Source organism: Alligator sinensis, unplaced genomic scaffold (genome assembly GCF_000455745.1).
Source record: "Alligator sinensis unplaced genomic scaffold, ASM45574v1 scaffold722_1, whole genome shotgun sequence".
NCBI classification, from domain to species: domain Eukaryota; kingdom Metazoa; phylum Chordata; order Crocodylia; family Alligatoridae; genus Alligator; species Alligator sinensis.
Window position 1 is genome coordinate 1,017,698 of NW_005842345.1, and position 15,239 is coordinate 1,032,936.

General features: G+C 47.3%; 1 protein-coding gene across 2 annotated transcripts in view; it reads left to right on the plus strand.

Moving 5' to 3' along the window:
* PPP3CC (protein phosphatase 3 catalytic subunit gamma) overlaps window positions 1-15,233 on the plus strand; it is a 27,180-nt gene extending 11,947 nt beyond the window's left edge. Inside the window, exons 3-13 of one of the 2 annotated variants that reach the window (XM_014522391.2) lie at window positions 487-598; window positions 3,092-3,237; window positions 4,316-4,455; window positions 5,146-5,223; window positions 5,319-5,413; window positions 6,222-6,347; window positions 7,323-7,400; window positions 9,772-9,853; window positions 10,323-10,420; window positions 13,451-13,480; window positions 14,725-15,233. In XM_014522391.2, the coding sequence (XP_014377877.1) occupies window positions 487-598; window positions 3,092-3,237; window positions 4,316-4,455; window positions 5,146-5,223; window positions 5,319-5,413; window positions 6,222-6,347; window positions 7,323-7,400; window positions 9,772-9,853; window positions 10,323-10,420; window positions 13,451-13,480; window positions 14,725-14,903 (1,164 nt within the window). In that variant the 3' untranslated portion in view covers window positions 14,904-15,233. The remainder of the gene's footprint in view (window positions 1-486; window positions 599-3,091; window positions 3,238-4,315; window positions 4,456-5,145; window positions 5,224-5,318; window positions 5,414-6,221; window positions 6,348-7,322; window positions 7,401-9,771; window positions 9,854-10,322; window positions 10,421-13,450; window positions 13,481-14,724) is intronic. The other variant, XM_014522392.2, reaches the window with a different exon arrangement.
* Window positions 15,234-15,239: the final 6 nt, after the last annotated feature.

A 15,239-nucleotide genomic window follows, 5' to 3' on the forward strand; every position in this document is an offset into this window, starting at 1 on the left:
TCAGCAGGAGAAACATTGGGATTGAACTACTCGAAAGTTTAACTTGCTTGATGAAATGGTTCGAGAGGTGGTTTAACTCTGTGGTTTAACTCAGTGGGACAGCTGTATGGATCCTTACTGCCCATCTGTTTTGCTTAGCTGCTCTGGAAATGGGTGCTTTTTCTTTGGTGGCTGCTCATTGGGAGGAAGGAAGGAAAAGCATCCCCCACCCATTGCAGAGTTAGTTTCAGTTGAATGAGATCTCATCTGACACTTCTTCAGCTCAAGCCTAATATAGAGAAATGCATGCTGTGGCTTTTCCCCTACTGGTGAAGTTGGCCAAGATAAGATCTGCTGCCGGTTATGGAACTGGGTTGCTATCAGGGTTCCACTTTGAAATCAGCTTTTTGGGTTGATTCCCAGACGTTCTTAGACAAGTCTACGGATGATTAGTGCCTTATAAAAGATTTTATTACATGCCATCTTCTCCTTCCATTTCTTTTGTAGTGTGTGCTGTATTTATGGAGTTTAAAGATAAATCATCCCAAAACGCTGTTCCTGCTTCGAGGGAACCATGAGTGCAGGCACCTCACAGAGTACTTCACCTTTAAACAGGAATGTAAGTATGTCCAGGTCTCGGCAGCAGGGATTTAGACTTATTAGCTTGATAGGACCAGGTAAAGGCTTTTAATCCTCCTTCAGGGCTGCCTTGAGGGCCCAACTGCCTTTGGAAAAATATATCTGCACTGAGCTGTCCTCTTGTTTCCAGTATCCTGGCAGGCTGCTTCAGAGTCTGTTTAACATTTTGGGTGGAATCAGTCCTGTAAAGGGATGATCACGCGTTGATGTGGCATTTCAATCCTTCTGGGAGAAGGAACAAGTGCGGATAAAAGGCACACAAATGCATCTTCTGTGTTGCTGCGTCTTGCTGACAAGTCGGTTGCATGCAAAGCCCCCCTCAGCACCCCCCTTCCCCCCCCAGCTTTCCAACCCAGCACCCTGTAATTACTGCCAAATGACTTTCAGTTCCAGATTGTGCAGCTGGGATTGGTGATTACAGTTGGAAGGAAATAAGGGACAATTTTGTTGGCATTTTGCAGTGGGTGAATAGTTACTTTTAGGGTAGTTTTTTTTATTCAAGTATTTACAATTTTTTTAAAACTCTGTGAAACAAGTGTGGGTTAAGGGTCAGGGGAGGACAGCCGTGGAGACAGAAATCCTCTCTCCAAACAGCAAGCAGAGGCTAGAGAGCAGCAGAGTTGAGCAACTCTGCTAGACTGCCTCTACGTCGGCCTGATGGAAATGCCTCTGGAAGAGATGCACAGTTCAGAGTTATAGGGCCTTTTTATTCTGAGAGGGTCTGTGTCAGTGGGTGTTGTGAGAGGGATGCCTGTCTGCTCAGACACTAGTGATCTGTGGTGAGTCTGAACCAGTGAGTCGTAGTATAAGGTCCTGTATGCTGTTCTCACTAGCCCCTTTGGGACAAACCCAGCAGTCTTTCCTGCCCAAGGGCAGGGGGGCTGGACCTGATGATCTGTAAGGTCCCTTCCAGCCCCTAACAACTATGAAACCACACTGTCTCTTACTGTACATAACCATTTGAGTACCAGAGCACACAGAAATGTGTGGGGACAGGAAAAACTCCGTAACCTCACTTTACTTTGATTGTGAAAATGAAATTAACCTGTAACATTAAGACTTTTTTTTATAAGATATCGTTTGGTAGCACATCACCCTCTGCCTAAGTACTGTCAACGTGAGAGAATGGGTTGCAAAGATGTGGTGATCTTTCTCTTACTGCGCAGCCTGGGATCTTATGTGTCAATAGCACATGCAGGGAATGTTTCTGAACACATCTGGAAGCTTGCTGTGAAAGCTAAGCGTTTCCTTTTAGGAAACCTGCAATACTTCTGTTTGATTCCCTGGAAACCACCCCTCCTCCCCTTGCTAGCTGTTAAAACAAGCAGCAGAAGAAATTCAGATGCAGAGCATTACTGGCTAAAGCAAAAAAATGTCTTTTGCCTGCAGCTGCTTAGAGCAGCACCAGGTGTGATATTCATGAAGAATTGCAGAATATTAAACCCCTAGAAAGTGTTTTAATGTGGAGATCCTGGGATATGTTTTTTCAGCCGTGTAGCCCAGCACAGCTTGGTACATGAGAGAGAACTTGCTCTCCGTGGTGTACCCTGGGTGAAGAAGGAGAAGCGCTTTGTGTGCCGCTCGGTCTGGTAAGGAGCCCTTGAAATACTGCCGACAAGTTGCCGGGAGTCGTGCTGAAGGCTTATTAGAGGCCATGATCATCCCCGAGAATCTGTAACAAACCAATTCCTCTGTCTGGTGATGTCACTGCTGTCAGTCATTGCTTCCTTGACATTAGGAAGAGGCTTTAGACTGAGAACTTGCCCAGTTTGTGGGCATTACTGGTCCTATGGTGTTCCTTTTAAGGCTCGTTGTGTTAACCCTTGGCATTTTGGTCCTATTCAAACTCCTTCAGCTTCCCTGGATCTTCCTTGAAGCACTTCTTTCAAGCTGAAGCTGCCATTCCTGTCTTGAACTGCTATGTGTTGCTATGTTGTTGTGCCAAGTGAAACAGCTGCTGCTTTTCCCTGTGTATAGCCTATTTAGCAGCTGAAGTTTGTAAGGCTCTTTGAGATGAAAGGTACAATGCGAGTGCAAGATATTGACTTAATGTTTGTATTGGGAACCCAAGGTCTTTTTAATACACTGGCAGGTACTTGGGACCATCTGCCATTAGGTTCTTGGCATGGACCTGCTAAGAAAGACGGATATCTGAGCATGAGAGAAGAAGACTAAAGTACGGTTTGAAGCCTTTTCCCCATCAGCTTCAGTAAGCGTTTTCTAAGGCAATCTCACCAATGCACAGGAGCAAAGTTGAGCTTAAAATGTGATAGGTGTAACCTATTTCTGCTTCCCCTTGAAACCCCTTGGAGCTGGTCTGTCAGTGCTCTGAGAAATCAAACCCTCAGTTGCTGGTGGCCATAGTCTGCATGTTAAAATGCATGAAAAGCCTGGAAAATTACTGGAGTGTCTAGTTCACCCTGATCTGCCCATGTTGTGTAGGTGATAAGCCTTCTTCTTTCTCTCCCACTAGGTCGAATCAAGTATTCAGAGCGAGTGTATGATGCATGTATGGATACATTTGACTGTCTTCCTCTCGCTGCCCTCCTAAATCAGCAGTTCCTATGTGTCCATGGAGGACTGTCCCCAGAAATCACATGTCTAGATGACATTAGGAAAGTAAGTAACCTCCCTGGTCCTTGACATTTGTGTCTGGGCTTTGATTTACTTGCATCTTAGGGCAAATGGCTGGAACACAGCTCTCGCTTGTCCCGGGGTATAAGATGGAGTACTCTCCCTGGGACGAGAGGTTTGAATCCCGGATCAGTCTTTGTTTTTTCAAAGGCAAATAAATTGTGTTCCAGACGGCTAGCTGGTTTTGGGCCTGAAAAGCCAAAGCCTCGTCTGTGCTGCATATGGCATGGGCATGACAGGATCCATATTATGAAGTGTGGTGCGTGTCGACGAGCTGCCTCTGCTTTTCAAAGATTGATATGGAGTTTGACATACTTTGTTTTAAAAAAAACAGTAATGCTCTAAAATACTGTTCCATTTCAGCTGCTATTTCTGTTACACTGCAAAGTATGGGGGAGACAGCATCAGGGTCTTCCATTCTGCAGCACAGCTAAATCTGTGCATTGTGTTCTTTTCTCCTTGTCTGGTTGGTTGCAAGTGCCTGACAGAGCTTGGAGACTCACCATTGAGTCTCCAGACGGTAAAGTACCCTGCTTATTGAAAGGTCTCTGGCCACCGCAATTTTGTTCCAGGTCTTTTCTCTAAATTGTTACCTGGTAGCTTGTTGTTGGTGTGGATCACATTTTTGAGTATGTAGTGTGGTTTTCACTGTACAGAATTGTTTTTCTGGCACTAGCTGAGAGCATCTTCTGGGCTAAGGAGGTTACATTTCACTACATGTGGAAATGACTTAAGGAGGCTTAAGGTCAGGATCCCTGGGTTCTGTGTGCTTGGAGGAAGAAGGAACAGCAGGTGGTACAGAAAGGCCAGTTAATTAGTGTCTGCATGGTGGACATTTGGCTACCATCCACAGACCTCACTGCCCAGAAAACAGGAAAAGGGAAGGGAGATGACTGTGTGTTGCCAGTTAAACTAATCTTTCAAGGCTCAGGATGAAAAGGATCCAGAGCTCTTGCTTTCACTTGTTTAAACTAGCTCATCTCCAGAGCTTAAGGGCACGTGCCTGTGTGTTACTAAGCCATCTCACCCACACAGTTGTCTCCATTGTATGTGTGCCTTCCAGTTAGACCGGTTTAAGGAGCCTCCAGCATTTGGTCCAATGTGTGATCTGCTCTGGTCCGATCCATCAGAGGATTATGGCAATGAGAAGACGCTGGAGCATTTCACCCACAACACTGTTCGAGGCTGCTCCTATTTCTACAGGTAGGCAGCGTTGCTTGAAGGAACCAAGGCTTCTGCCCTGCCTTGCACTGAGGTAACATTTAAAAGGGAATTGGGAAGTGGAGTGAAACCCATGATTTGTTGCATAAAATGTCTCCAGTTCCCAGGCACCTGGCAGATCTGCATTAACTGTATGTCACCTTCCTTTTCCCCACTCTCTCTCTCCCCACACACACACCACCAAATAAATCCAGTCTGTGATACTTGGCTCCCTGAAGCTCTCTCATTTTGCAGCACTGCTTGACACCTAAGAGCTTAGGGCTGCAGAGTCTTTTTAGTACCCCTGAGGGCCCCTTCTGAGACACTGTCCAGCACCAGAGTATTACGCATGTCAGAAGGAAGGGAATCCTTTTAAAGGGGGTCTGTTCTGCCTGACTCTTTGCAGCTTGATAGGTTGCTTGGGATTTAGCCCAGAAATCTGGGACAGTTTCCATTTCCACTGTGTTTTGCAATTGTGTTTTGTACTGTTTTAAACTATGTTCCTGAAGCGTTTGGGACTGTATTTCGCCTGGGAGGTGCAGTTCACCTTTGAAGTTGGTGGAAACTGCAAGCAGGTGGCACCTCTGAAAAGGAGCCCATTAGGACTGTTTGTTTTTTTTCATTCCTCCTGCCTACCAGGAGAGGTTTATTGCCTTTGCTGAATGCTAATCTGGTGAAAACTCTCCTTTGCAGTTACCCCGCTGTTTGTGAATTTTTGCAGAACAATAGTTTGTTATCTGTAATCCGAGCTCATGAAGCCCAGGATGCCGGGTAAGTGCCGAGTATTGTGACTGCTGTACAGAGTATTTCTGTTGTCCCCTTGCACCCACAGGACCCACATGCTAACGCTCTGACCTCCCTTCTAGGTACCGAATGTACAGGAAGAGCCAGACAACAGGCTTTCCATCGCTAATCACAATCTTCTCTGCACCAAATTACCTAGACGTCTATAACAACAAAGGTAAGACTAGCTAGATGAGTCTTTGCAGTTGGATGCCAGGGCTTTTTTTAACTTGTAGGAAACCCCTTTCCAAGTTCCTCCTCTTCCCTTAATCGCAGGGATCCCACGGCGCACTCCATCATTCTCCTCATCTGAGTGAAATCTCTCCCTAGGTCTGCACACACCTTGTGTGCTGCAAGGTATTGTGCTGGAAATTAGCTGCATTATACAGGCACTGTACTGCTTATCTTCTTCCCTTGGCTATTGTGACCTGAGCCCTGCTGATAAGCCTCTGCCTCTAAGATTGGCCTCTTGCAAGAGGCAAGTGGATGTTTGGGAACTGAGAACAAGCAGGGGAGGTGGGCCTGCTCAAAATTGGCTCTTCGGTATCTCGGAAATGGCCCCGGTACTCTCCTGCTCTGTGGGCCTGATACCATCCTAAAAAAACATCTGGCTTGAATGCAGTTGGGATAAGTTGAGTGTCTACAGGTTGAAAAGAAAAGAGCTTCAGTAAAGTGCTGAATAGGCTAAAGCTAGGGAATAGCAAATGGCTGCTGACTCCCAACTTGAAAGCTAAATAGGGGTAGAGGTAGCATCTCAGTTACCGTACAGGAAAGAAGCTATAGACTTAGCAGCCTTAGCTATGAATGGTGCATTTGGACTGACCAGAACAGGCACGTGAGCATAGCATTATTTTTCTTTTTTGGATGATGGTATTGAATGAAAATGGTAGCTCTATTCACTCTGGAAGTAGATTGCCATGGCAGTGTTGGTGAGAAGGACTTAAAGTCTCAGCATGTACACATTCTCTCTCCTTCTTCCTTCCTAGCTGCTGTACTGAAATATGAAAACAATGTCATGAACATCAGGCAGTTCAACTGTTCTCCACACCCCTACTGGCTTCCAAACTTCATGGATGTCTTCACATGGTCTTTGCCTTTCGTAGGGGAAAAGGGTAAGAGAAATCACTGGTAGGCAGCCAGAACAGTGCCTGATGGTAATTCTTTGCATGTTAGAAGTCCCCCTTGGCCTAGTAAGTATCTGTAAATATCATATCGAATAATATCTAAGAGGCCTTCAATGTGTAGTTTGGCTCAGTACCATAAAACAGCACTGCCAGGCAGTTCAGGCTCATGGTGACCTCCTACACTCTCATGGACTTTGGTGGATCAAGTTCTTGTGACTTCAGCTATCCACTTGAAAAAAACATCTGCTTCTTGCACACCACGAAATGCAGTAAACTTATTCCTGGCGTGAGAGTTTTGTGCTGCCACCAAAATCCTGCTTGGGCAGCACTGCCTGTTTCCAGGTCTGTGCCAACATCTTCCTTGATGCTGGCAAAAAAAGAGGAAGTCAAGTATCAGTGGGGCTGGTTGCCTGTCAGTGTGAGAAAATGAGGTTTATTGCAGCATTAATAAGGTGGGGCTAATTAACAGTTCGCTTAGAATCTGCTTCTTAGCCCAGGAGCTCTGATTTCTTCCCAGGAGTGTCAGATCCTAATTCAGTGCTGTATTGTTTGGGAATAACCTAGTGATCTCAAGTGTTTAGGCTCTGTGGAATGAAATCCCATCCAAGCAGATGTTCTGAGACACACTGCGTATTGTGTGGCATTTAGGAAGGGGAGCCCAGTTTGTTCTACACGAGCATTGACAGCCCAGCTTCCCTTGTCATGTGCTCAGCATTGTGTTCTCTGCTTGGACTGTGCATACCTGAGCAGCAGAGTGGTCCAGGTATTGAGCCTGAAATGTGTTTTGAGATCCTTTGCAGTCAAAGAGACTAGTATGTGTATGTCTATCCAGTGCCTTTGAGTCCACTCTTCAAGTGCCCTTGAGATCATACGTGCAGTCCAGCTTGCCCTCCCGAGTACTACACCTGCCAAGTGTGAGCACCAGGCTTTTCTAATCTTCCTGTTTGTCACTACTTCTTGCAGTCACAGAGATGCTCGTTAACATCCTCAACATATGCTCCGATGATGAATTGATTTCAGATGGTGACGAAACATTGGAAGGTAACAAACTTGAAATGGAGATGGGATGGCAGGGGTGTGAAGGGAGTGGCAAGTGAGATGGAGAATTATTAGCATTCAGTTTATAACTCCTTTCCAGTAAGCTTTTTTAGTTAACCCTTTTGTAGTTAAAGTGCTTAAGAAATGTCGTCTCCTCACAAGTCAGCCACAGGGAAGTGCAAGGAGTGTTATTCATTTGCAACCATGCGCTCTCCCTGGCCATTCTGGAGCAAGGTTTCCTGCTGTTACCAAGATGTGGGATTATTCCTCGCTTGTCCCTCTGAACTTGAACGTTACTGTTAGGGGTGTGTGAAGCGGGCCCTATTCGATTTGGATTCAGATTCAGCCCAAATCAGGAACGGTGCTTCGATTCGTTGATTCGGATCACTGTCCCTGATTCGATTTGGCTGAATCCAAATCTGAAGAGTCGATGCTGATTCAGACACAGACACAGCTTTAAATGTTTTTTCTACATACCTTGAGGTAGTAGGCGCGGCTCGTGATGGCTGCGATGCTGGGGTGCATGGAGCGTCCCGTGGCGGAGGGCAGGGCCCTCCACGTGCACAGCATTGAACCCAGAAGTGGACCGGATGTACTTCTGGGTCTGCTGGGGAGAGCGCTGGGGACCCCCTCTGCGCCTCCCCGGCTCAGCGACCAGCCACAGGGGGACCCCGGGCAACCTCCCCAGACCCAGGAGGCACCAGTCACTGAGCTTCTGGTCCACTTCCAGGTCTGCTCCCAAGCACGCTGGGGAGCTCCCTGTGCTTCTGTGGGACACTCCATGTGCCCCAGCATCTCAGCACTAGTGAGCTCCTGCTACCTAGATGTATGTAGAAAAAAACATTTAAAGCTGTCTCTATGCCCGAATCGATTCGGAGGGCTCTGATTCAGTTCGGAGAGATTAAAGGGTCCTCTGATTCAGTTTGGATTTGGAGATTCAGCCACCAAATCGGACCGAATCTCCACCAAATCAAATCGGGGACTGAAGCTGCACACAGGTTTAGTTACTGTGCAGTTTGCTGGTGCAGGTCATTTGGCCTGCTGCTGCTCTGTGTTAAGGCTAAGCTTCAGTGCTCGGGCACTGGACCAGTCCGTCCTGCCTTTTCACACCCTCTCCAGAGAGAATACCTCACTTCTTTGTTCTTGCTGATAAGTGATGTGTGAAAGAGGCAAGTTGATTACCACATAAACTTTGATAAATACGTAGGTGTTGACCCGCAGAGTCGGGCAACCCTAGTGCGCGAATAAGAGGTAGAACTTGATTGCAAGGTAACAAGGTACTGCTTCTGTCCGCAGGTCAAGACTTTAACCCGCTTCTACCATTGCATTTCGTTTTTTTGGGTTTTTTTTCTTCCTCCCATGAAAATTAAATTTGTTTCTTCTATCTCTATCTTCATCTTCTTGTTTCTTGGTGTCTCCTCTCCCTGAAGATCACTACATTTCAAGCTATCAGAAAGGTACCCAGCTAGAATTTGCTACCAGCTTAATTTTCACTGCCTGTGCCACCAAACTCCTTGGAGTGGATTTGAATAGCTGACTAGTTGGGCAGTCTCTCCATCCCCCTTTCAGTTTTAACGTGAGCGCCGTGTGTTTTTATTTTAACCCTTCTGCATTTCTGCAGGAACGTGAGAGATGGGGTCACGTTTCTATCTGACTTCTGAATGCAGCCACCTAGTGCATGGCTGAACCATTGGTGCATGTTAGATTCCCAGTTTGGCTTGTACTATTCCACTGTGTAGTTGGAAGAATCTCAGCCGAGAGGAGATGTATCTGTTCCCTCTTATTTCACCTCCAGTTCCCTTCCATGCTTTTCTTCCAGTGTTTGGTCTGTGTAGTAGAAGGGGAGTTCCCTGACCCCACTCTCTTCATGTGTGCGTGTGTGAGGATCCAAGCAGAGTTGCAAGGCAATAGGCAGCCATGCATTTTGTGTTTATGCCAGAGGTGATGCTTGGGTGACCACTTTCCCTTCTGCAGCCACAGCCTGGCATTCCAAGGTGTTCATCAGCAGTCAGATTTGTCACAGTTCTGCCTTGCCAAACTGTGTCTTCATGGCTTAGTCATTTGTGTTACATTTCATATAGTGTGATCAAGTCTGTTGAGTAAAAAGTTTTTGCTTGAAGCAGCAGACCATCTGAGCCATTTCTTCTTGTGGTTCTACTTCCCTGTGCCTTTATTCTGTGCGTCATCTTGTTAGTGTTCCTCTCCTTGCTGCCATTCTGACCATCCCCCTTCCATCATGGTTTTCCAGAGTGTAGCTGTGAATTTGTAAATCATGATTTTTCTTTCCTAGAGCCAAACAGATGCTTCATGCTGAAATTACCTGTGGCTTTGAAAGTGGCACAGGGCCTCTTAAACGTGTTTTTCTCTCCCTAAGGAGGCACAACAGTTCGTAAGGAGATCATCAGAAATAAGATCAGAGCCATTGGGAAGATGGCACGTGTCTTCTCAGTTCTTCGGTAAGAAGGCAACGTGGGAGGGTTTGGAGTCTGGGCAGTGGGGGTGTCTCTCTGTCAAAGCTTGACAGGTGAGCAAGACCTGCAGGCAGGCAGGGAGGAATCTAATTGTACAGTCCTGCAGAACTCTCTTCGCTGAGGAGGGCTGGGTGGCAATGGTTGGAGAAAGCAGGTTTGAGTCTTCTGGTGCTGCAGTGTAAGTCATCTGCATTCTGTTTGTGATGGGATTACCCAAACCTCTGTCTCTGCAGCAAAGTTAATGACCAGGTCATCTTAGATTTCAGCTTGGGGGTCCCTCCCACAGCGTTACAAAGCCCATGTGCAGGGATGGCAGGGGAAGCCCTCGCTTATGGCAAGCCTGCCCCCTCTGCTGGATGAGTAGTTCTGAATTAACATGCCTCTGTCAGTTCCCATTTTGACTGGATGCTAACTTGTCCACACTAACCTGTCCTTCCATTTCCTTTTTTTTCAGAGAGGAGAGTGAGAGCGTGCTGACTCTCAAAGGCCTGACTCCCACAGGTACGCTTCCCCTGGGAGTCCTCTCAGGTGGGAAGCAGACTCTACAGACAGGTGAGTACAGGAGACTCGGTAAGGCCCTCGCGTGTCCCGTATTGAATGCTTATGTTGGTGCTGTTCAGCCCATGGACAGTTGCTGACACTTGGTTGAAGGCCTCAAAAGTCGCAATCCTACTTCACTCTGTTCCTTGGTATTTGGCATTCTGCTAAGACAGAGTAACTGATCCCACAGTTCTTCTGCTGGATCGGCATAGGAACTGGGGGAAGGGTGCTGGGGAAGACTAGAGCATTGTGTGGAGTAGCAGGAAGGAAGGGTTAAGAACCCCTAGCCTAAATGGATACAATGCAGGAGAGTTTTCTAAGGTACAGAGTCGACCTTAGTGGCAAGAGTTGAGAATGAACAGCACCAGGCTTCGAGCATGCCTATTGCTCTATTATTTGTTTTTATAACCCTTTTCGGGATGTCCTTCCTTCTAACACCACCTCCTAGGCGTCTCTGCTTCAGCTACTCTACTGCTCCTGTGTAACAGCATGCACACATACAGTGAGAAGTGTGTCTGCCTCCTAGTTAGGCTTTTTCATCCTGCTAAATCCCTCGTTATCCTTTCAGTTTAAATAAGTTGTCGTTCAGACCATTCACAGACCCCGCGACTCTATGCAGTTGGGTTTGAGTGTCCTTCCTGTGTGCGCGTGCTTATTCTTTTCTCTGCTCGCTACCTGGACTGCCCATCAATTGGTCTTAAGCCTTATTTTAATGCCTCAGAGCAAGCCTGATCAGACCTCACTGTAAGCCAAATGTTTCAGACCCAGGGGGAAGTGAGATTGGCTGGTGGTCAGGGAATGTGTTATCATAGTAACATGTGCCCCCAGAGGGAATCCTGTAATCTAGTGTTTTAATCCTTTCCTGCTGCCAACCCTCAAGCACTGGCTTATAACCAGCCTGCTCCCCTCCCTGTAAGCACTGGATAATTTCCTTGATGGCTCAGAATGAGGGTGGTTTTACAGCTGTCTCTCCTTGATTAAGGATTTCACATGTGTATGAGACAGGAGGAAATTGCTGTGGGATCCCATTGGGGTGAAGGAGTTGGCATCTTTGGTGTCCTGTAGGTTTCTTTGTCTGGGAAAGAGCATGTGCTTAATTTATATGCTGGCCAGTTGTCTGGTCAGAGGGCAGTGTTCTGACTCAGGTTGAACCTGCCCTGATAAAGGTGGAAAACAAAAGGTTGAAGCACTCTTAGTCCCTGAATGTGGTTTTTGGAGCCATGCTGTGATAGGTGCTGCTTGCTAGAGGTGTGAACATGCCTGCAGCAGTCTATACCTGCTGCTTAGAGGTCGTTCTTCAAACCAGAACCCCACGTCCTCCACCTGTTGTGATACAGACATGTTCCCGGGTTTCCAGAGACCCTCCCTCTTAAGTTGATGTGAAGGATCTGAGCTTTATGTGGCTTTGTCATGCACATCATGGCTTGCTTGTGGTCAAATAGGCCAGACCACATCATTCTTCCCTGCCACTCCTCCCTTCTTCCATCCTTCTTCAGGCTCTGCAGATTCCCCATCCTTCGCATGAAGTCCAAGCTTCTCACCTTCACAGCAGTCCTTAAAGTCCTTTCATCTTCCTTCCCTCTGCTCCATCCTGCTTCTGATGCCCTTCTGTCTCCGGTCATGCCCTCCCTGTGTCTTGCCCACTTCCACCGTCATGCCTACTTCCATGCCACCTTGTACACCTGGATCAGTCTCCTAATTAACATAAACCAAATATCTTACTTCCAAACCACACAGGAAGCCCATCTGCTCAGCGCTGCGTTCTCTGTGCAGCCATCACACCTCCCCTTGCATGTGTGTCCTGGGGTGGGTTGGGTCAGCCTGTGCCTTCAAATCTTCAGGCCTCAGGAAGGAAGGTCTTGGGTTTGCTCCTCTTCTCTCTGTCTCTGTCATGGAGCCTCAGACAGATGTTTAATAACAGGGACGTGGGAGGAGGCAACTCCAGAAACTCAGCCTAGAGCCAGGGTTAAGGCACAGCCCTCCTTCCTCCTCCCCTTCTTGAGCTAGAAGCCTTTGTGCAGCACCTGGAGGATTACCATCATCCAGGTGTTGGGAAGGCTGCTCTGGGTGCCCAACTGACATCCTCAGATGGGGACAGCTAGCAGCAGCATGTTGACAGCCACCGGTTTGGTTTGGTTTGGTTTGGTTTGGGATGGGATTTGGGTGGGGGGGGTGTTGTTGCTTAGCAACCCTTTATAGTGGGAGGAGTGGAAGCCAAGCAGGTTGGAAATACCAGGCTGTGTGTCGCTATAATGTGAGCCATTAGGCACTGAACAGCCTGGTGCTGTGCTGCTCAGCACTCCGCCCCCGGAAAAGGAGCAGCCCCTTTTGTTTACCATTGCTTTCAAATGTCAAGCTGTCACATAAGGTCAGCCTCCTGATCAGATGACAAGGGCACTTGGCCTTAGGCTGTTGCATGTGCTGCAGCCCCCAGAAGGCAGTCAGTGCCCTGGGATGGTTCTTCCCAAAGTAGCCTAACAAATTCCCAAGAACTGCTTTACCAGGTCAGAGTGAGGGTCCACAGAGCACAGCATCCCGGTTCTGACAGCTGCAATTTGTAGATGCTTTGAAGGAAGGGTGTAAGGAACAGGGCACAAGTAGAGTGATCCTTCTCAGTCACCCTTTTAAGGCATCTGAAGGCCATGCAGCTGAAGCCAAGGGGAGGAGCCCATTCAACTTGGGCTTGGTAGGCTGATGAAGATGTGGCACCTTTCCATCCTGGAAGCACCAGTGCTGCAGTTGTCATGGCACTGAAAGACCTCTTTGTCTTTTTGTCTACTTGGTTTCCTTTCCACTGCACTGGACTCATGAGCTGAACACACGCAGTGAGCTTCGCGCCAGTAGGAATGAGCCTGATACTCAGCTGAACCAATTCTGTCCCTACATCCTGCTGCCCTCTCTCTGCCCACCGATCTCCGTGATCTTCCCTGTTGGGGTCGGGAGGGTTGTGGGGCTCTTTGACAGCAGCCATGATGTCAGTTCACTCACTCTCACTCTTTTCTGTCTTCATTTTTGCATGCCACTGTTCCTTCTGTATTACAGCCACAGTAGAAGCGGTAGAGGCACGGGAAGGTATGGCTAGAAACCTGTGAGAGACTTGGTCATTTGTGTGTCTGTTAGTTTTAAAGAGCTTTCTCAACAGTGAACAGTGAAAGCTTTTTACTCTTGCATCACCAGAAGCAGGGGAGAATGGGGCCCTGCTGGGAAGATGGAAGTAAATATTGGGCTGCTTCAAATGCATTTCCACCTTCCCATGTCTGAGTTGTCGGGGAGGAGGGGGGCGCAGACTTTCAATGGCTGTGCTCTGGGTACTTCAGGCTCCGCAGCATAATCCTAGACTCCCTGTCCTTGTATTGGATCATGCAGTGTGACTGTGGCATAGCTGGTTGCTCAGCTCAGCCCCTGCACACAATTTGGTGAGGGCTGCCTGGGCACTTGGCCCAGATTGTGGTTCTCCTTGACCCATGACCTTAGTCCGGGTCTTCTGTCTAGGTGAGGTGGCCTGGTCACAGTGTGGAGAGGCAGTACCCACTCTGCAGCCAAGGAAGTAATACCAGTATTGGGAATCTCCACTGTCCTTTGCAGCGGCACCTGATTTGTGCTTGGTTAAGTCTGTGATTTTTGGAAGAGCCCTGTCTCTGAAGGAATTGGATCTTTAAAAAGAATTGGAGTGAAACCCTTTTACTTGCATCTGTTAGAAACTGAGTAGTTTCTAACAGGGTAGAAAGCAACTTCTTCCACTCAGACTTGGTCATGCAAGATAAAATGCTGTCTTCTTGATCCAAGGAGTAGCTCTTTCTACTCTCTGTGACGTTGCTCTGTGTGTGTGTGTGTGTGTGTGTGTGTGTGTGTGTGTGTGTGTGTTGATGTAAACCCCCCTGTATTGATCTACCTTCACTGTTTTTTTAGTATTATGTTTTTCAGCTGTGAAAGTTTTTGCTGCTGTTTTTCACCACATTAACTATTTGGAATATTGAGTACGTGTCTGGCTGCAAGCTGTTCCTATTAAACTGTATGAGAAAAGAAACCATTGGGGAAGACAATGCCAGTAACCATTGACTTTATCAGTTGTGCTATCAGACTCATCAGGACCCTGGAAATTGACTTTTAAAAAGATACTGCAACTTTACATGTCACCAGTGTACTTGTGACAGCTCCTGAGAGAGTCACAACAGCAAGCACAGACCCACTATTTATGTTGCTGCTTTCACCAGACACGTGCTCTGTACTCATAACTGTTCTGTGTGTGCTGCCAGGCTTTCTCGCTATGCCAGGGTGCAGACTTAACTCTTGTGCCTTCCTCTTCCTCTTTGTAGCCATCCGTGGATTTTCACCACAGCACAGGATCCGCAGCTTCGAAGAAGCTAGAGGGCTGGACCGCATTAACGAACGCATGCCTCCACGCAAAGATTCAGTGCACCCAGACGGGCCGGTGAACTTGGTAACCTCAACAAACTCTGCGGAAAAGAACGGCACAGGGAAGAAAGCTCAGTAACGGTCCCAGGGCCCGATGTGCACCACAAGAGGATCCAAAACTTAAGGAATTTTATTTATTTATTATGGGGGCAGGGTGGGGGTGTTGGGAGAAACAAACTTAACCTGGAGGCACGTTCATAATCCAGTTTGCATCCATTCTGTAAGAAAGGTGACCATTTTGTAATTTTTTTATTTATGTTCAATATATATAAAAAAATCCATCTTTTTTTAATTTAGAAACCGATCTAATTGCTAGTGCATATATGAAGTGTTGTGCTGTACAGCTCACCTCTCCCCCAGCAAGAGGGGGAACTCCTGGGGAATTTAAAAAAAAAAATGCCCCCTGCCCCCCCCC